At 43.1% G+C, this 22,158-nt stretch overlaps 1 protein-coding gene and 1 long non-coding RNA gene across 3 annotated transcripts; one reads left to right on the top strand and one right to left on the bottom strand.

Annotated features, from left to right (window-relative positions):
* Positions 1 to 235: 235 nt before the first annotated feature.
* On the top strand, positions 236 to 8,238 carry COMTD1 (catechol-O-methyltransferase domain containing 1). Its single transcript, XM_040563442.1, has 7 exons — positions 236 to 471; positions 1,258 to 1,391; positions 2,859 to 2,964; positions 3,877 to 3,995; positions 4,282 to 4,336; positions 5,782 to 5,915; positions 6,674 to 8,238. The coding sequence occupies exons 1-7, from the start codon at positions 390 to 392 to the stop codon at positions 6,824 to 6,826; spliced, it is 783 nt and encodes a 260-aa protein (XP_040419376.1). The 5' UTR covers positions 236 to 389; the 3' UTR covers positions 6,827 to 8,238.
* LOC121073002 lies at positions 2,558 to 16,558 on the bottom strand. 2 transcript variants are annotated; one of them, XR_005821461.1, is made up of 2 exons: positions 16,389 to 16,558; positions 2,558 to 4,164 (listed from the first exon to the last, which is right to left on the bottom strand). It is a non-coding gene; the product is annotated as an uncharacterized LOC121073002 (long non-coding RNA). The 2 variants fall into 2 exon arrangements; XR_005821462.1 differs by lacking the exon at positions 16,389 to 16,558 and adding an exon at positions 14,427 to 14,871.
* Between the last annotated feature and the right edge of the window lie 5,600 nt (positions 16,559 to 22,158).

The raw sequence follows: 22,158 nt of genomic DNA, 5'->3' as shown, positions 1-22,158 counted from the left end.
CAGCCCCAGCGAGGACATGACTGCTAAGAGCTCCTCCACCACAGCCCACCACCAGCTCAGGCGTGCTTTAACACGAAGACGGCAGCCGAGCCAGGCTCAGAGGAGGCGAGGGCACAGCTCCCTCCACTCAGCCGCCCGGCGCCCTCACGGGGTGGACGCTGCCTCCCTCGCCATTCCCACCCTCGCTGCGCAGATGGCGTAAAGTACGCAAAGATCCCCACGCCGGTAGCGTGGGCAGCCGCCGCTCGGCGGGCAGCAGAAGGAGCAGGAGGAGCAGCAGGAGCAGGAGGCCCGGCCCCACCACATGGCGGGCGGCTCCGCCCCGCCCCGTGCCCCCGTGTGCCTGTGACAGCCCAGGCCGCGCCGCTAGCCGCCGCCGCCGATCCGCGATGCCGCTCTTCAGCGTGCCCAAGGAGGTGGCCGTGGGGACGGCCATGCTGGGGGTCGCCTTCGCCACGGGGCTGCTGGCAGGTAAGTGGCGACCCCGCCACCACCCGCGGGCAGGACATGGCCGCGCCCCAGCCGCTGCCGGGGAGCAACGCGCCTTAACGGCAGGCTGCTGGCAGGGGGTGGCGGGCTGGGGCTTGGTTTGGTTTTATTTTGTTGAACTGTTGGGGAGAAGGAGCCGCGGACGTCAAAGCCGGGATCAGGTTTGTATTTGCCCCTTCAGGGTTATGCCTGCAGAGGTAGCTTCCAGCGCTGCCCCCCTCACCCGAACGAGGCACGGAGCAGCGCTGGGTGCCTCGGCTGGGAGCCGCCCGCTGCCCCGGGGCGATCCCTCTGCCGATGGCCCCAAAGGGCACCAGCCGCTGTCATCTCCACAGCGAGGTCCCAAGGGTAAGGAAAGGCATCAGTGCTGCTGCACAACCGCCATTCGCAGCCTCAGGCCTCGTTCAGCCATGAGTTTTGATGCAGTTACTTATCCTGCAAGAATACAACGGGAACCTTCACATCAGCTAAGGAACATCACAGTACCCCAGCCTTTCGCTTTCAGTTTTTGCAGACTTCAGCTATGCAGTTTAGAGGTTGAAAAAAAAAAATATATATATATAGTCCACTGAGCTGTCCAGCTACTTTGCATCATCATTATTCACTGGATCTTTCAGAGCAAAGAGCCCTTTAAGTTTTAGTAGTACCAAAAGGTACTTTAAGCAGCCTATAATTTCTTTTTATGTATTTTATTTATTTAAGCAGCCTATAATTGAGAATTGCAAAATTTCATCAGCGGAGCTTAAAGTTGTCCCTTATTTTTTGCAGGTAAAAGATACCCATCCTTAGTTTTTGGGATACCCAAATCACCCAGGAGTATTATTGGAAAAAGCAGTCCTCTGTGGCAATACATACTGGATCACTCTTTGCGGGAACACCCAATTCTAAAGAAGCTGCGACTGGTCAGTATTTTATCTCCCACCCTACGTTTTCTGTTTAGTTACTATTCCACTAGGCCCTTTTGGTCTCATCCACGTCTGGTCCCAAATTGCTAGACTCCTGATTATATTGCTTATAATCCTTATATTCCTTTATATTGCTTACATTCCTTCCTCCATCTTACTTGCACATACAAATTTATAGGTACACAGAATTAATAAGCCCTTTAGGAAGCACTCCAGGCAGCCTCAAAAGTATAACTCTGTTCCTCACAGAGATACCCAGTAGCCCAACCTCTTAAGGTTGGTCTTTTAGTTTTATAATCCCAGACATTGCAGCAGAGACCAAAATCCTGCTTCCTGATAAAGAAAGACCCTTACTCCACATAAGTAGAAAGTTGCCTTAAATCCTCTTCCTTCCCTACTCTTTATACTTCCTGGGATTTCCAATCCTTAGAGGTAATTCTATATACATATTTATACTTAATGATGATATCTGGTGCAGAAGAAATCCTGGTCATATCTGTTTACCTTGGATACACTTCCTACACAAAAGAAGCAAATGCAAAGATGTCCAGCGTTTTAAATTCTAAAATATATGCAAGAGAAATAATTTTGAACTGGTAGCGCCCAGAGTTTTCAGTGTTCAGGGCTCCCCAATGAGTATTTAATAGTATTGGCATACACATTAAACATGTCTTGTATCTTAGAAGAGTGATGTCTTTAAGCCTGCTGTAATGTTGGAGCTCAGAACAGCCCTCCCAGCTCAGGCCTGGCTCTTAGCAAATGAGACAAACTACTCCTGTATAAAAGCAATTAAATGTTAGATAGCGGAGCTGTTTGGTTGGAATGAGCCCTAGTAGAGGACAGGAAAGGGGAGGGCTGTCCTCTTCACTGAACTGCAGTGGCATAGCCCTGCTTCTCCTGCTGCTCTTCCTCAGTGCTTGAGGCCCTCACACCCTGCCGCCTCTAGCTAGGTGCTATGTAGCTAGAATCATGTGGTCCGACCTTTGGCAACAGACTTTGACCTGAGAGTTTAAAAAAAACAATACAACACACAAAACCACATGCTACATGTCGTGGAGGTATAAGGGCATAAATACAAAGGTTGTCATTAAAAAAAACACACATCTGTTTATGTATATATACAGAAATAAAGGACTTTCACAGTCAAGATTTGCTTAAGGTTCTTCATCCATTACAACTTTATTGCTGAGTTTGCTACAGCCACGGGGTAACTTTGGATCATACCACTGTTTTGCATGATTATCAACTGCTTATGACTTCGCCCCTTCCCACCTCAGTTACTGTTAAATTCAAAACAAATTTCTGTCTCATACATGGAGCACAAAGCCATCTAGAATAAGAAAGGTAAGAGCATCTCTGTTTTTCCTGGGATTTTTCTGCCTTAGGACATAATTTTGGAAGCTTTGGGTTTTGTTGTTGTTCTTAGTATTGTTATTGTTTCATTGTGTTATTTCCTCTCTTCAGCTCACTACAGATCATCCCTGGGGTAGAATGATGGTGTCCTGTGACCAGGCTCAGCTTATGGCAAATTTGGTCAAACTCATTAAAGCCAAGAAAGTTATAGAAATAGGTAAGACCGTCACTTCATCTTCTCTGTAGATAAATAAATCTCCTGGCTGTGCTTCTCCAAATCCAGCCATGTTTATGTAAGGTAAGATTTCCCAGTATAGTAAAGTACTGCATCTCTGTCTCAGCAATCATGTGGGTGAACTGCAGTGTGATAGTAGCATCTGATTTGCACTTTCTTGCCCGTTTGTCTACTTGTGCATTCAGTAATTTTAGCAGCAGCAGGGATGTCTCATCAACTCAGAAGCAACCTGAAAAATTAGGACCAATAGATCACTTGGGTCTCCAGTGCTGGCCAGCAATTGCAGGGCAGGGTGTATTCCTTCTTTTCTGTATCAGTTTCTTGCCAAAAGGAATTGGTTTGCTGCACAGGCCCTGAATCCAATCCACTTTCTCGGAAATGCCTATGTTAGGAGGATGTCCCAAAGCCAGAGTGATGCTGAGCAGCCAGGTATGGGTTCCCACCATCTTTATCTTTGGCCTCTCCTTATGATGCCCTGGTATTTTGCTCCTGGACAGATCCAGTCCTTTTAGCTCAGGATTTAGCTCCACTTTTAAGTGAGTGTGTTCCTCAGGTGCAGGACCAGATCCTGCCCTCTGTGTCCTGGAGAATTTTTTTGGGGGGGAGGGGAGGAGGACAAACAAACAAATAAAAAAAACACACATGCAACTTAAAGATTGATTGAAGAGGAGGAAAAAATATCTTACCAACCCCTGTAACATTGGAATGAAATAGAAAGCCTTTTGAGTCCATTAACAAATTGCCATCTTCAACCCTTCTGGGTCTCTGCTGGTTTTACTTTTTATTATTATTATTATTGGTTTTATTATCATTCCAGGTGGGAGTCCTCTGATTTACTATTTATAAATTTTTCAAAACAGTAATTTTTGATGACTTCTGTCATTTTCTTCCTAGGTGTTTTCACAGGATATAATACCTTGAATATGGCACTTGTCCTGCCAGATAATGGAAGAGTTGTTGCCTGTGACATAAATGAGGACTATGTCAAAATTGGAAAGCCACTGTGGAAGGAGGTAAGGAGCATCTTTTCAGTTAGATGGTTAGGACAGCTGCATTTGCTTGTTATTATTGCTTGATGGTTTTTGTATCTTAGACCTGCACGTTCACACACAAGCATTCCTGTCATTAGGGCAGGAGTTGCAACAACTTAATTTGAGAAGACAAATAATTGCTGACTGGATCCTAGAAACAACAGTAAAAAAAAAAAAGAATCTGTTGACTAGTCACTCCCTGAGTGCAAACTACAAACAGATTACTTTTTGACCACTTGGATCACTTCTATGCTCTTTTTCACTCTAGGCAGGAGTAGAGCATAAAATTGACCTACGGATAAAGCCAGCTATTCAAACACTTGGTAAGTAACCTAAAATATGTATATTTTTTCTCCCTTAGAAGCCAAAAGATGAATATAATGCTGATGAAATCCAGGAAATACACTGGCAAATCTGATCCTGTTGGTAACAGTGAAACAAATTTTCTTATCTAAAGAGGTCTTAAAAATAAATTTAAAAACACATGGCTTTAAAAGTTCGGTTTTCTTATGTGCTAACAGAAAGGTGAAAATGCTCATCCTGTGGAGTGGGCTGTGCTGGTCACTCACCTGTCCTGTCCATTGCCTTAATCTATGAAGTACTATTGTCAGCTCCTTCTGGGAAAGCTGATTAAAACAGATTAATTAGACAAAGCCCAATTTTTCTTATCCAGAGTCCTTTCTAAGCAAGTATTTCTTTGTTGTAGAGAGGAAGAGCTTTCCAAAAGGGTCGAGGTGCAGGAAAAAAAAATAATACAGAAGCCAATATGAAACTTAGGGTATAACAGTTAATTTTGGCTCAGAGAAGTTCAGATTCAGAATGCAGCAAAACCATGCAAGGGCATAAGAAAAGCAGTGACTTCTCTGTCAAGAAAAGAGACAATATGGAGCAGAGAGGATATTCATAAATATTCTGAAATGCAAGAAATTTGTTAGAAATGGAGGTGGTATTGGAAGAATATAGGTTTCCAGCAGAGGTGTTTGAGGGACCCATATAGATCCATCCTTCCTTTCAACAGAGGATGCACTGTTCTTAAAGACTGATGGACAGCTCTGTCTAGGCAATGCTTCAGATGAAGAAACATTCTCAGTTGACAGAGGATAAGGGTGGGTAAGAGCAGATGGCAGAGATCCTTAGGAAGGCAGCAGTCAGCCCCTTTCCAACTGGCAGCCTGGAGTTCTCAGTCAAGAAGGCAATTTACAAAACCTTAAATGCCACTTGACCAGAGAAAAAATACTTAAGGCAATCATTTGCTGTACTGAAGATTTTTGACAGTGTTTGTTCAAACCCCGTCAAACCCTATGACATAGGGAACCACCCTATGTGCATCATGGCACTTGGTCATCAACTCGAGATTAGCATTTAGGACCTGCTTATAAACATGAGTGAAAAAAACATAATCCACTTAAGAATACAGTTCTTAATCAGCTCAAAACATAGCTGAAGGTTTTGAGTGTGTCGTTTCGAAACTGCTTGACTTGTTCTTGCTACACCACTCAGCAGCCCCAGCTGCATCCCGCAGGTTTTTAGAACTCCCCCGTGAACTTATTCCACATTGGCAAAGCTCAGTAACTGAGTGTTTTATGACATACATTGTATCTAGATTGGTTTCTCTGCGTTAAGCTTTTCTAGTAATTAGCTGTAGAGGAACAGGCTGCCTGGTCAAAGCACCAAAACTGTTATTTATTGAGAATTTTGACACAGCTGGTTGACTTTCTCCTACACAGCATTAACCAGGGCATAATGACTCACTCTGTTGCCCATCTAGATGAACTGCTGGCTGGTGGAGAAGCAGAAACCTTTGACTTTGCTTTCATTGATGCGGATAAAGAAAGCTGCAACGAGTACTATGAAAAATGTTTGCGCCTCGTAAAGAAAGGGGGAATAATAGCTATTGATAATGTAAGTACTGCTAGTTGTAGTGGTAGTAGCACAGACAGTTACTGCTTTGCTTCTAGGAAAGAAAAAATAAAGTCACAGCGGGATTCTAATAACTTGATTTCTGACCTGCAAGTCCATTGCTAATTGCAACATCTTGTTCCATATCATACAAAGGAGGCTTTAAAATTCAGCATAAATTCCAAAGTACGCTTTATGCAACAATATAGCACTAATAACACTAATATGGGCAAGAAGCCCTATATAAGAAGTAATATGTTAAATTTGTTTCTACATAAACAGGCTGAAGTGAGAGGCTTATTATATCTTTTCTAATTCATTACAGAGGATGTTGTCTTAGTCTGCTCTGTCTTGTAGCATTTTCTACTATATATAGTATTTACGCAAGATCTAGGGTAGCATTTGTAATCAGTAGTTACTAATAAGTTATTCATTAATGACTTTTTACTAGTAACAAAGAATGATGTTACACTTTAGGTACGTTCAGGGTTACCGTGGCAGCTGAACAGGGGCTTTTAAAAATACGTTTGTTGCAGTTTTTTGTTTTGGCTTCTAATCTGCGATAGAAGTATGATTAGCCAATTCTGTGGATTCCCAATCCTGCTTCATTATGAGAGCTTCATGTTGGGAACCACTAGGAATTTGAAATACAGTACAATACCGATTTCTAGAAAACATGCAGGATCTTTTCCCAAGCTTCCTTTGTGGTCCAAGGAACTTATTGGAAAAAATGAGGTGCATGACATTGCTTTTTTCAATAGGTCCTTTGGAGTGGAAAGGTGCTAAAACCAAGAAAAGATGACTTGGCAACACAGAGCATCCACCACCTCAATGAGAAGCTTCTCAGAGATGCACGAGTCAATATCAGCATGCTCCCAATGGGGGACGGAGTAACATTAGCATTCAAGCTGTAACTGGAGGAAGCCTAGCACATGGGAAACAGCAAGCATCAAATTACCAAGAAAAACATAGGTGGAACACTATCAAAAATGATTATTTAACCTATACCTCCACTGGATTTTGTAGCATGGGAAAGTAGACTTTAGAAGCAGCAGGACCCTAAGGGCAGCTAAATTGATGACAGAAACTTACTTGGAGATCTACTGTGGCTTCTTATTTTAATAAAGAAGATTAATAAATTTAATTATAATAAAGGAAGAAAACATAAAAGAGGTTGTCCTTTTAAAACAGTTTAAAAAAATTCCCTGTGTATGACTGAGTTCCAGCTGTGTTTGTACAAAGACTTTTTGCTGTCCTAAAAGAGGCTATTGAGTCCGAGGAGGGGAAAAAGCTTGGGGGCACAGGGAATAAAAATAGGGAAATATTAAGTAATTGGCACAAGATCTTGGAAAGAGGGGGAGTTGTCACTTTTCACAAATACACCAGAGGACACTGTTTAATTGGACAACTCCACAAACAAGAATATATTTTGGTGACTAGTTTTTCCTGTGACAAGACTAAGTAAAAATTACAGTCCTTCTCTAGAAGGCTATTTTGTATTATCTTGACATTAATGTATTTCCTAGGGATCATGAAGCACCAAGTACCTTGGTCTTTATCCCCTTGAAATAAATGGGTAACTGAAGCCTTTTTTTTTTTAATGCACAAAAAAATAACATGTTGCTGGCATTCTGCAGGACTTGGAAACTGAGTTTTCTGCAGTCTCAGACAGCAGGTGATTGTAGCTGTGCTCACAAACCTTATTCTCAGTAGCAGAACAATCTGTCCTATTGTCAAAAGGAAAAGAAACAGAGTTTAATGTTAAAAGCCATAATAGAAGATTTATTTTTAAAGAAATACATATGGCATCAAGGAGATTACTAGCCTTCTCAAGCCAGCAATTGAAAGTTGCTGGTAATCCTTGAAGGGTACTAAACTGAGAAGCCTCAAATATGCGTCATCTGAAAAGTCCCTTTAAAAGAACGTTGAAGGACAAACAGGATTTCCAGTACCGATTGCTCCCTAAATCGTGTGTGTGCAAGGACTGTTTTTTGTTGTTGTTTTTAAACCTAGGTAACCCTGCAGGTAGATTTTTTTTGAAGTCAGAATGAGGAAGAGCAGATCAGCAAGAAGAGAACCAAAAGAACTTTCTCCTTCTTCCCTTCCTCAAAAGCAGCAACTTACACAGTGCTCATTTCCTAGAAAGTTGCTTGCAAGCATGGAGCAGTAGCTGCAAGTCCACAGAAGGAAAATGATGATTGTTTAAGGATGCAATACAGCTGTTAACTGGCTATTCAAGTAATTACTACAAGCATAGATTACGTTCCCTAGACAGCATGTAAAACAATGCTTTTTCACATCCTAATAAAGTATTTTTCCTATAGTATTCTTAATGCTTAGTTAACTTCATTTGCTGCTGTCATTCATTACTCATTTCATCCTGCTGTGTTCTATGAAACTTTTGGTCAAGAAACAGTAGCTGAAAGAGCTCACCTTACCTGGGAATAATAAAAAAGATTTAAGTGGGGGAAGCATATTCTGTTCAAGTTCGAGAAGGAGAATCTACCTGATGACTTCCTTCCATGCTGAATTACCAATACTAACTAGTTTTACTAAAGCTTTCAATTTCAGCCTCAGATTCTTATTATTTTAGAGAAAACCCAATTAAACACAAAACCTAAATTAGCATTTTACAGGCAAAAGCTCCACTGACTACTGGTTTGGGAGGTGTGGCTGGTGCACTGAAGAAGTATCACATGCATATTGAAAAAAAGGTAACTTGACATTTGTTGGCCTCCTGTAGGGAGGAGGCCAACATTTGCTTAAATAATGCACTCAAGGCACTGGGATACAAGATTTCAAGCCTCAAAATAATTGTTGGAGCTGGCTACATGGTTCGTATTTGTGAAATTTTAACTGGGTGGCTGGAGTTCTGGTAAGGGGCAGATATTCAGGGCACAGGTGTTAACCTGTCTCATGGCAATATGCTACAATGGGAAAATTACGAGAAAAGGAAGCGTTGCCTGGTGGTGTCAGAGTGGAGCTGTGACTGAGAAGATCTCAGTTCTATTTCTGTCACTTCCAGTTAAAACCCTGATTTGGCACAGCATGTCAGGATGTGCTTAAGTACTTAACTGAATTGAGGGCTGGCTGCTGTGAAGTAAAATCCATGCCTGGGAAGAGGCCAGTATAAGGTGTATATGGCCCATAAAAGAGATTTTAAATAGGACATAAAGCTTGCCCAATTTATTTTTCAGGGTACAGTTTTACCCAGAGAGCTTCCAACCTGTGTCTCAGTGTTCTTATCTGCATAAAAGAAGTAACACTTTACTCAAGTCTTAATGACTGGAATAGCTCTCGGATGGAGTGGCTAAAGGAATATACAAGGTCATTGTGTTTTCATGCAAAGCTCCGGGCTATGTTCCACATACAGTTTTACTTTTTAAGTAGATAAAATCAGACAGGGTTACAAGCAGTACTGGACACCAACAGGACAAATACTCTCTATGTTTTGGCCCCAAAAGGCTGTGTGACATGACGTTCCTCTTCTGCTTTTGAGAAAGCTCAGTTTTCCTAGATTAGCTGCAAGATCATCCATGCCATTATTAGGTTCAGTGATAATTATAGGGGTGATTACCTGAAGCCCAATTGGTATTCAGAGCCTTAGATGAGAAAAAACCTTCCTGATGGAGCTTCCAAACCAAACTAGCAGCTGCCAGGCTCCTACTCTGCAGTGGCACAAAGCCCCTCCAATTTCACTGAAGTACTGCATAAGTGAAGGCTCTGCCCTAGCAAATAGGATGGAAACAAGCAAATCTATTCACACCTTCCCCATCGAAGTAGTTCAATATTGTTAACATTTGATAGAGATTATAGCATTGTTTATAACATCTACAGTGTCAAGAGAATAAAACCAAGCTGGATGTTCCCATCACCACACAATGGGAGGGAGAAAAGGGATACCTAATTTTACAAAGAAGGTGTGTTTTTAAAGAGAACATCTCTACTGAAACAAAGGATCCTCTTCACAGTCACAGACACTGGTCACAAGCATTTCACAAAGTCAGGGATGTGCAGGCAGTGAGGATTTCACTGGCAACCCACTGAAATTGCAGATGCACCTAATAATAGATTTTTTCACACAAGAACATTCAAATAAAAGACAATTCTGTTTTACTCAGACCAGTATGAAGGCAAAGTGAAATGGGTTAAAGCTTACTAGAGACCACTAAGTAAAGTGAAGACACCAAGCATCTGGTTACTATTTCATCATTTTTGGATGCTGCTTAGTGGAAGTCAAACCACAACAACACACAAAAAACAGCATATACAAAATAAGCACAGAGCATTCAAGGATGTTGGTTTCTTGTACAGGAGACCAGGTTTGGTTACTGAGAGATCATCTAACAAGGAGAATGAGACAGAAGATGAAGTGAGATTTCAAACCTTATGACATCATTCTCTACATCTATTGTAAGGTACATCTGCAGTAGAGTGAGCTGCAAGCTGGTAAAAACACATGCCTTGGTCTACAAGTACTATTACGGCCTTTCCCAAGCCTGTTGAAGTCATTGGAAGATTGATCACAGTAGCTGTTTTGCTAGCAATTTCCAAGTTGCAAGAATCTTCTCTGTAAAGCCAATCCAAAAAAAAAAAAAATCAGCAAGCACCATGAGGATTTTTGGAAGAAAAGAAATCAAACAACAATTTAGCAAAATTCAAAACCAGTTACGATCGTAGTTTGTGATTCCATGAACTTCTGCTCCTTGAATGGTGGGAACTATGAAAATTCCCATTGCCTATGCTAGCAGAAGACACAAGTTTTGCTTAGAGGGCTCTATCAAGCAGCTTCGGCTCAATCTGCATGCAGTGGGCTAGCACATTACCTCTGCTTTGGATTCTGCTCCATTTTAAATATGCAGAGTGTAGTGCAGGCATTTAATCAAACCTGTCTCCATCCTGATCACGTAATTACCATTAGAAAGAATAGCAATGTGTCCCTAAACTATAGATTGATGAGCCATCTGTAAGCTGAAACAAAGAGCAGAAGGAAGCTTAATTGAATCAAATATTTAGAATACATTACACTTCATTTTGTAGTTACTCAGAAGCTGGCCTTCTCTTCTGGCTCCTGCCCTGCGTGTCTGGAATTCATCACCACTAACTGCATTTAATCCTTCAACCTTACTATAAAGTGACTGCTGATAATATATAATTATGGTTTAATTCAACTGGTGAATCAGCCTTGGGGAATTTGTGGGGACAATGGGAATTTAGGCTTTCATGAGGTGGCAAGAGTGGACCATAAAATAATGCCTCATAAGTCTTTGTCTCTAACAGCAAGATCATGTATGAAAGTTTATGGGTCTTCTTCTGATGCCCAGATATCACACCTGCCTGAGCTATTGCTCATAGTAGAGGCTCCTCATTTCCCATCCCAAGAGAGACGCTGGCCTAGGGGCACAGTGGTCACCCAGCCCTCCCACCCATACGTTCACGCAACACTGGCATCTCCTCCAGTTGTGAGGGTTGGCCCCAGAGTGGCCAACACAAGTGATAAACATACATTTGGGACATGCTCAGAAGCAAATGGGGCTGAAGAATAGTATATTAAAAAAGAAATCCGCCCCCCTCCCCCAATAACTCCCCAAAACCATCATGAGAATGAGAGCACGTAACAGTAGCTGCTGGTCAGGTATCTCAGCCCTTGCTCTTCAGATGTTATGTTAGAAGTGGTGGTGTGGTATTGGATAGATCATGGGGAAGGGAACAGAAGACTCTTGCAGATCGTACTTGGCATTTCTACTAGCTCACTAAACAAGCAGCCAATGCTCACTCAGCACTGCTGCCACACTCCCACTTTGCACTAGCCCTGTCCGATAAAACCAAAGGGAAGACAGCAAGAGTTTGGAGTTATGTACAGCTTGGAAAACACTCAGGACTCAAAGGTGCTCAGATCAAGATAGAGGACAGTCCCTCCTTCCAAGGGCAGACACAGCGCTTCCTGAACTCTCAAGGCTTGCTTCCGCACGTTCAATGCTGCAGCTTTTGATCCTGCTGGGACATGCAGTGGATGAAGTGGGGAACATTGCCTGTTTGTCACGTCACAGCAGGCCTAAAGGAGAGCTGGACTGATGGGTGTAGCCCAAGTTAGAGGCATTTGTTTGAACCTCTGCTATTGCCACCTCCTTTATTCAACAAGCTGATGAAGTGTTTTTAATCTGTTCGAGTCTAGCCACGTTACACACGTACTGTGCTTTCTGTAAACTGCTGCTTCTTGAAGACAGTTAGCATGCTTCTTGTGATAAAGCCCTTAAGATACAGGGAAGAAACATGACTTCAAGCCTCATCCAAGTCCCCTCCTTTCAAGCATGAGCAGCTCCCCAGCCCCCTCAGAAACTCCGCAGCTGGGGCCAAGAGCACACCACATCACAGGCACCACATGTGGTGGCAGATGTCACCCCTTGCAGCTGAACCGTGGCCATGCTGAGAAGTTCCAGCTGTCCTTCCAAAAGGGACATGCCAACGTGTTCAGTTAACTTATGAGCTCCCCACACATGAAAGACCTGGACCAATTGCCAGGTGGTTCGCATCACATTTGATTTGGCTGCTTATTTGCACTTCAGCAGCTCCACTATCTTCCGCTTCCCAGAATCAACATGTGGAAAACCCAAAACACAACCAGCAGGTCTTGTGGGGACCTGGGTTTCTGACCAGATCCCAGGCAAGAAGTACTGGGCAGCGAGCAACCGAGCCTGTTGCTGCAGGCTCTGCACCGTGGTTTGGACCAGGATGAAGGGCTCTGCCTGAGGATAAAGCATTACCCCTGCCTAAGTCTAATCACATGCAAATTGGTCTCATGCATTTGCAGCTACTCATGGTTTCTAAGTCACCTGGTTTATAATAATAATTTTAAAGGCAATGTTTTTGAAAAAGGAAATGAATAAACATAAAACCTGTAAAAGAGGGAAATTAATGTGGGATTTCAGACGTGTTATTTATCTTCCTTTCTGCCTCTGTGCAATACTGTAGGGATAAGCACATAACTAGCTGCTTTAATATTTATTCCTATTATAGGAAAAGTAAACATTGCTGATAAGTCACTGCTTTCCAGGATTAGATTTCATATTTTAGAGACTGCTTTAAATTAAAGCAAAAGCAAACATTATCTTTTCTTCTTATTCATATATTTCCCTAATGAGTTCCAAGCAAATTATGCCTACTTATATTTTATGATTTTAAATAATTAAAACATTTTATGGAGGCAACTAAAATTCTCCCCAGAGTTAGCAGAAAGATTATTGATTGAACAGATCTCAAGCTACAAGGAAAAAAATATTATTTAGTTTAAAGGCTCATAATTCTATTCCTATTAAACCTACTGAAAAAACAAGGACTGTACATTTTTACAGCTACCTTTTGAGTTACGCTGGGGTAGGGACATGGGGTTTGTTGGTAAACTGAAAGCAGTAACTTTCTGACACTGTGAAATTAGGTTTGCAGGAGAGTTAATGATTGTTATTGTTGCTGTCACAAGTAAATGCAATGCCCAGCTACCCCGTACACGCACAGCACCGCAGTGTTTTTTTACTCAGGATCTTTTAACATGCTTTTTTCTTTTTCTATTTTTAGGAAGCAAACATTAGGACTTAACTTTTAAAGGCTCACAAAACATGTATCTCTTTGGACTAAGCTCAGAAATTAAAAAAGGGGGGAGGATCAAAACTTAAGAGTACACAAATAGACTGATCCAAAATACTGTGGTTTTTTTGTTTGTTTTGTTTTGTTTGGTTTTTTTAAAGGCATTGTTGTTTACCCTGCAGGTCCTACCATTTTCCCTCCAACAGGTAAACTCACATAGGCTGTGCCTCACAGCACTCAATGCATACTTCATTTCTGTGCAAGGTGTGTATTTGTGAGCTGCCTACTATAAGCAGGCATTGCTGTTGCCTGCCATAGGTGAAAACCTGAAGGCAGGAGGAGCACTGCAATGAGAGGACCTAGAAAGCTTTATCAGGAAGCAATGGATGCCCTTGACCCCATGCAGAGCCATGAGGGCAGGAAGAAGCCATCAAGACCTTCCTGCTGCTCTGCATGCAGGGATCTGTGTCTGCCTCCAGCCCCACACACAAGGTGTGAAAAGGGCCTTCACCCACAGCTTCCACCCAGCCACCCATCTCCTCAGCCCCCAGATGCACCAGCAGGACACCGGTATACTGTTTCAGCAGGGTCACCTTTGACGTCCCCTAGCCACCTAAATGTCAGCTGCTATAAAATGCTCTCCCAAGCTACTTAATCCATCTTTTCAATGAGGAGTAATTAGCGGAGTCATTCCAAAGCAGAAAGCCACAGTTAATTGTGTAACTACTGTGCTGTCTAATGTATTATATCAAAGAGATTAATACAGCCTGAAAGAAATCACAGGGCCTTCCTCGGTTCCCTGTGAACAGCTGAGCTAGGTGGTATTCCAGCAAGCCTCAAAAGCATCCCCAGTGCAGAAAAACATGAATTCACTATCAAGGTGCAACTACAAAATAATACTAGGTCAAACCCTTGACAAGGTTGTTCACGTACCAAAAGCTGCAGTTGGATAGAGCCTGTTTCTATGGGGCCTCTGGGTCTGCATGTGGCAGTTTGCCCGGAAGAAAACCCCTGCCCACACTTTTACTGTGGTGGGTTTGACCAGGAGATGCTGAAGACAAAAGAGGCAAAAAGCACAGCTGCATTTAATCACACAGAGAGGCGAGGCCCCAAATTCCCTCCTGTGTGAGGGAAAGGGACCCAGGTGCCACCAAGGGCCCTCTTACTCCTTTCTCTCACCCAGTTTTAGTTACTCTGTTGGGTGCTGCCACATTTTCCTTCCTTGATATCCAGCACAGTCACTCACATGCCAGATATGCTGCCATGCCCTTAGCACAAGCTTAACTTCAAGTGTAAGTTTAAACCTCCGACCACAGGTACGCCCTTAATGAGAACTGCAGACCTGCAGCTGGGGCCTGTCTGCTGAGCTTACAAAGCATATAGGGCTACATTCACAGACTGCATTAACGGCACGTGGTTAAAGCTGCAAAGCTAAGCGCCCAGAAGGTTACAAAGGACTAAATTTGCACAAGCAATCCTAATTTTGACCATCCCTATTACACATGGGCATTATATAGATCTTAATTTTATGATCAAGCATTTATGTATTTTACCTCTAAGGTGCTTCTTCCTGACCTTCTTAGAGCTTATTTTACTTCTTTTGCCTTCAGGCTAACACACTGATAACCTATAAACAGGGAAATAGCCAGCCCGAACTGGTAGAGGTCTCCTAGGTCCCAGAAGGACCAAGCAGCCTCGTGCTAAGGTCACATTTCTCCAGCAGAAGAGGTTAGGGAGACAGACTCACCAACAGAAGCTATAATTGTTTCTTCAATGTTTAATTACCTTTTTTTTTCCACCTTGTGTTTGATTTCATATCCATAAAAGGAAATTAGACCACAACACCTACAGCAGCACCAAATCATTTTAGTGACTCCCTTTAACTTTCCTCAAAGGGATTCAAAGGCATCAAGTAAAAGGGAAGGAAAACAGAGAGCAAGTAAGAATGAGTTTTCCTATGCAACAGGAAACCTATCCTACAAAAGGAAAGCAGTGAAATGAACTCCTTTCTTTTCCTGGAAAGTTCACTTTTCAGATGCTTTCCTCTCTTCCCTCACTCCCTTGCTATAAAACAGGCCGAGCTCCCTGTGCCCATAGGCCTGTTCCCCAGGTACCTGCTGAGGCCTGAGGCTGGCTGGCTGAAATGTGCCACTAGGCCAGGGCAGGCACGTTGACAGCTTGTGCTCCTGCCCTGCCAAACTACTTACAGCAGTACTCCCTATTTCTAAATCCAGAAATCCCAGGCAGAACTATGGGAACGATCTTGTTTCAAGAAGAATAGCCTGAAGCAGCCTAAAGTACAAACCTCTCAAGGTAGTGGCTCTTGCTTCCTGCAGAACATCACTGTCTACTCATGAGGCAAGCAATGTTTTGTCTCACGTAAGTGACCAAATAACCTCACTCCATGGCATGACAGCACCTCTTGGGACATAGGTGTGCTGCTGGGAGAGACTGCTGCAAGCAGCCACAGCATACTTCTCTGCTACTGCTTCAGGCAAAGAGGAAACGGGGATGTTGAGCCAGAATGCTTAAACAGCCCCCAGGAAGAAGAAAAATTGAAGAAGTGATGTAAGTAGATCCAATAGCACACTCAAATACCCTGATAGAGAGAAGACCTTTCCTATAAAGCGTTAGGTTTAATCAGAAAACCCACCAGTCTTGTACCAGACTCAATGTTGTAGCACATTTCACAATGAACTCCAAAAAAATAAAAGAAAAATAAAGCGTTTGAGCAAACATAGGAAGAGATCAGCCTTCTTTTACAAAGGCTGCAGTGCAAACCTGCAGCCAGGCTAAATAACAGCACCCTAACAAGTTGCTTGTGAACTACAGTTTACTTAAAAACATTTCATGAAACACTGGCTCCCAAAACACCAGACATTACCTCACACCTACCTGGTGCTGTCTTCTAGTAGGAAAGACTCCCCAAACCCCCAAAAAGATGACCAGGCAGAACTGACCCCACTGGCTGAACACCCCAGGTACACCCAGCAACCAGCATCCACATACTCACTCTCAAAAGCAGATGCTGCTAATTAGAGAAGTGACAATCACACCAGGTGATCCTCATGATTGTAACCCACCAAATCCACTCAAAAAGGTAGAGACAAAGAAATTCACAAAACCTGTAAATTTGGCCTTCACAACACCATCACAGAAAAATAATAATAATAAAAAAAATCTGTGAAATCATCATGATGCTAAAACAGCTTATCCCTGTGCTGCCCTCCAGACCACCATCAGCCACTGATTACCTCCCAGGGCAACCATCTGAGCCGCCACAGACCCTGCAGCCTTCACCCAGGGGCCTGCGAACAGCCACCCCAACCCCTGCCCCTGTCAGTGGGACTCCGCTCAGGCCCAGGCAGCCACCCCAGCAGGTGGTCCTGGCAGGGCAGAGGGGCTCAAAACGCCTAGAGAAGGGGTTTTGACACACTGCACTGGGGCTGGGGAATGAGGCCTGAAGACTAATGAGAGCCAAGGGGAGCGGGGTGAGGCGAGGCAGACCCCAAGAGCAGGCAGTGGTAGCCCTGGGACAGCAGCGCTGGCTGCGCAGTCACGGCCCAGCCCCATGGGCACACTGGCCTTCTGGTTTTGTCCAAGACACGGACTTCGTACGTTCATGAAAGTAAACAAAACAGCCCTGACAAAACCTACCTCATCTTCCGCCCTTAACTGGAATATCCTGTGAGACAGCTTTCAACCGATCCCTCGGTGTGGCAGGGATCATGGCGCAATTGTTCGTCACAGCAGTGGGGAGCAACCAGCAACAGCTTCCTAGCGTGGGACTGCTGCCTCATGAAAGTATACACGTGCTTTATGAAAGGACAGGCTCTGGTCATGGATTTCCTTGGCTCTTTCCCCTGTTCCTGCACTCTAAATGCTTGATTGGGACCTAAAGTTAACTGTAGAAAGAGGGTGTAGGGAGATTTTGCAAACGACCTGCGTGTCCCTGTGGTGCATTGCCACCACAGTCTGTCCTGCCGCACCGCAGGGCCTGGTGCCACCAGCTGCCTGATACAGAAAAACCCCAGGTCAGGCAATGCTTCGAATTCCTCCCCTTTGCCTCCTGGCCTCTGACATAGGGCACGCTCTGCCCTTCTGTTGGCATGAGCAGCCAGAACTTCTTGGTGGAAATCGAGGGCCCTGGAGCCATTTTGAGGCTGCCAGACAAGGAGATAACCTGCCTCTTCAACCTGTGTGGCTGGGCTTAGGGCAGGGATGAGCCCAGGCAGTGGCTGCAGGCTGCTGGTGTTTGAAAGCCAGACCAAGGCTCCACAAGCACCAACGCACACTGTCCTGCTAGCACACACGCGGGTGCGGGTGACAGCTAGGTGCTGTGGCCTAAGGTTTCCCTCCCCTCCAGCTCTGTTTCTTTATCTAAGAACCAGGCTTAGGCATACGGCAAATATTATGTCCCTATTCGGTTAATGAGCTAATCAAAGGTATGAGAGAAATATTAAATAAAGAAGCTCTGGTTTTATTTCGTTCCCCAGAGAGATCAGAAAGGAAAGCAGTGGCCACCAGGTGGCACACCCGCCCCACAGGCCAGCCTGGTGGCGCACGGCCCCCCCCGAGCAGCTGCTCGCCCCCTGCCCAGCCCGGGTAGTCCCGACCGGGCTGAGGGGACAGCCACCCACTCCTAGCTCCTACCGGGACGTTTAAGAGATCGGGGAACAGCAGACAGTAAATTATGACAACGCTGTTTCAACTGCTGCAGGAGAAGACTCCTTGATCTCATCCCTACCAAAACAGTACCCCTCCTCAAAATTCTTACCTGGATAACATCCAAGCCCTAAAAACAGCACAACTTTTGATTTCTCAAATGAAAAATGTAAGCATGCCTAATACAGATCTGGTTAAGGTGTGCTTTCAATAACACCACCATGGATAAAATAAAATGTCTAGGGACAAATGCCATTAGTTACTTGTGAGCTACTCCCACCACCCTCCTAACAACACCAGGCTGGGGTTCAGATAGAGCACTTGTACCCATGACTCACATAGCACACCCAGACTAGCTCCATGAAGCACACCAGATAAGATTACTGAAAGTTAGTAATAGCTGTTTAAATTTTAATGCTTCTGGCATAGGTTAAGTAAACATGAAAGATTCTCTGAGTCACCAGCAATGCGGAATTAAATAGGCAGAGTCCTTACTTTAGCATCAGGATCTTCCCCCACAGACCCAGAACAAAGAACAACCTACAACACCCATGGACTGTTGAAAGATTTCTGCTGTATGCGCTACAGTTAACCAGCAGGAATTGTACTGCAAGTATTTCGGTAGAATTGGATTCAACAGAAAATGCTACAGTAAAGGTCAAACAGCTGGAGCTGAGACAAAGTCTGATTGCTTGCCATCTTTAAAGCTCTGTCAGTGCTTTTCCTAACACTAGAAGTTAAATATGAGTGTACATAAGAAATCTGGATGATCTTACTGAATCTGTGTAAAACACCCCACATTCTAACAGTATTTTTTAGAAGTTTTAAGTGCATATTATTTTTCCAGAAATTGCTGTGCATGACATTTTTGCCTCTTTTATATGAGTGTTAGTATCACACTCACAGCTAAAGCAAAAGCTAGTTACACACTAAGCTCACAAAAAATGAATTTAGTTGTTTTTTGCTTTCCATTTTACCCAACCTGTATAAAGACTGACAACCCTAACGCAGGCCCAGGAACTTTGTAATAAGGGAAACATCACTACAACACAATGAACACACACACACTACAGTAAGTGATGCGCTTTATGTTTTTATTCCTATTCCAGATCAGGAACAAAAATATTCCATGGCAAAGGGAGGCTGACGAACACATTAGAACAGCTTGCAACAAATACAGCCTTTTCATGCCACAGAAGAACCCAACCAGATTTTTTCTTTGGGTTTTCTTTTTTGGTAGTTCACAGGAAGCATTTGTACCTGCTGTTAAATCACTGCCGCCACAGGTGAGACCCAGGATTTTTTTTTTTAATCAACAATTAGTGGCTTACCTTGCATAGAATTGCTCCTGTCTTCACTGACTGATATAAGGAAGCAAGGACCTTTTACGTAAACAGGGTTGAACCATTTGCACATTGCAGTCTTATCTGTTCAGTTCTACTTCCTGTAAAAGTGCAGTCACTGTAGGTTCAAACACAGCACCCTGTGCCAGCACGCAGAGCATTGCCAGTAGCAAGCCAAGCGCCAGAACAGGACATTAGAGGGCAGTATGCGCACTCTGTTGCTACCTGGCTTTATTCCAGCAATACCCAAGGGAAAGTCAAAAACCTAGGCCCCACTGTTTGGGTGTGAAAGGCTTCCACGCCCAAAGGAATTCCAAACAAGTTTCCTGGTTTCTTAAGACTGTAGTGCACAAAAAGCAGATTTAAGAATATACTACACCAAGCTGATCTGTGAGTGCAACGTTAGTTGATAAAACCTGGAGAATTTCTGCAAAATAGGAAGAAAATATGTTTGAGTCACTCAGTAAGTTGTGGGGAGGATGTAATTTCGTATGCACAGAGTTTTACTTAGCAAAGTTGATTACATCTCTTCGCAATGTGCACACAGACAACCACTATTCCAGCTGTACCAGGCAAGAATGCAATGCTATAGTTCACACAAACAAGATGCACATCCATCCTCAGGTCACTATCTCAAGTGCTTTATTTTGCTCAGAACAACAGCTGAGGAGTCTGGCTAGTACTGAAAGTTATCATTAAGGCTTTTCACATTTTCTAACAAAATGAAGGTATTTAAACTACCATCATTCCTCACCACAAAACTCCAGTTACACCACTAGCTTCTGTAACATACTTGAAAAGAAAGTTTGAAAGCCATTTCTATAAGCCTTACTTGTGAGATGCCAAGAGATAAGACACCAAACTTCTTTTTCTTACTTAAGGTAGCCATTTATGACAGTATTTTAGGAAGCTCAACATTTTCACAGTTAACTATTGCAGAGCCCTTGTAATTCTCCCATTGCCTATCAGCATTGTAACAAAGGGTACTGCTTAAGGTTTCTAGGCTAACGACTAGTGAAGTGATTCACATGAAAACAGTAAAATAAATGTGTTCAGGCTTTCCATCACTAATTTGTAGGAAGAAGCAAAGAGAAACTCGGAAAATCTGCTTTTGTTTCATTTGGCTGTTATGTAACCTCAAGAACAATGGATAGAGATGAGCAAACAGTGAAAAAAGGGCTAGGGTAGTTGGTTCCTGAAAGACCAACTTTCAGGACCACTACAGCCTTATCAAAACCCTCCAAAAAACAGAGCAACAACAGTACTGTAGCCATCGTTGGTTTAAGGATGCAAGGCATCACTCATAAGCAAAAGACAGTCCTTTATCTGCTCAAGTGCTACAGTTGGATGATGCATGCAGGCACACACCTTTTTTTTTTTTTTTATTTCTGGGAGAAGCCTGGAGATGCTTTGTGTTACACTGAAAAGAGAACCTGGAATAAAACTCAGTTGTCTGGCCACACAATCTCTAGCTTTAGAAGAGCTTGTGTATAAATACTTCAAAGTATATCAGCTCAAACATTTACATGCAATAACAGAGTAACAAATTCCATCTTACCTACTGCTTCTTCCATCACCAAGTGGTAGAAGTGTCCCAAGGAAAGGGTATTCAAGTGAGAATAGCACTAAAGGTTCTCCGAAGCATAAGTCTAGCGACCTATGCTGCCAAGCCTTCTCTTTTCCATGTAAGAAAACTGGTCAAAGACACTACCAAGCCTGCTCAAGATGCTGAGATGACAGCGTAAGCTTGGTTCTACCTTCTGCAAAGGAAGTGAGTCAATTATTCCATAGCTAAAGCCTGGACACAGGCAGTTCGCTATAGTACTTAACTCAAGACTGAGTATGAGGGCAACAATGCAAGATGGACCAAGATCTCATGTAAATCACTCAGATGTTTAGGGGAGTTAAGTAACCTAGCACAAACCAAACAGTTTGGAAAACAAACATTCCCAACCATAACCTAGCCCCTTTCCTTTTAAAGGTATGTGAACTACAGGCTGCATGACCAACTATAAAGACATAGCCTTCTCAGCTATGAGACTAAGAAACAGACTCCAAGCAATTCCCTGAATAGAATAAAACCTTACTCTTAAATGTAAGAACTGTGACTGCATGTAAAATATTTCACATTAAAAGCAACTACAGCTACTTATGCTTGACCTTAAGAGTGTGATTTTAAGAGATGCCACCCTGGAAAAAAACTACAAGTTTTTCCTATTATTCCACATTTCTGATCATATCTACCAAGATTTATTAGTCAATGGGAAAGCAAAATTGGATATGTTTTCCTCCATTTCCATTTAAAATTAAGTCTTTATTTCATTTATTTTAAGCAGAAACCTTCAAAGCAGTTGGGCTAAGCAGGCTGTTGTACCATGACACCATTACATTCAGTTGCAGAGAAGTCTCACTTCATACAATTATAAGCAAAACAAGTGTTTGAGTTTTCTCCCCCTGCTGTTGGGCAAAGCATCAAGGAACAGTTTTTAAATGTCTCAACGTGGCAAGCATGTCTTTCTGCATTCTCTACATCAGCAGGCCAACTAGTAATGCAGTTAAGTCTTGCCCATGGAACAACAGAGGGAATTCAACCATCTGATATGACAAACCTTACCTGACAAAAAAAAACATTTGACTTGCTTGAGGAATTTAACTGT

Source organism: Cygnus olor, chromosome 7, assembly GCF_009769625.2.
Source record: "Cygnus olor isolate bCygOlo1 chromosome 7, bCygOlo1.pri.v2, whole genome shotgun sequence".
NCBI lineage: Eukaryota > Metazoa > Chordata > Aves > Anseriformes > Anatidae > Cygnus > Cygnus olor.
This window is presented reverse-complemented; position numbering and strand designations above follow the sequence as displayed.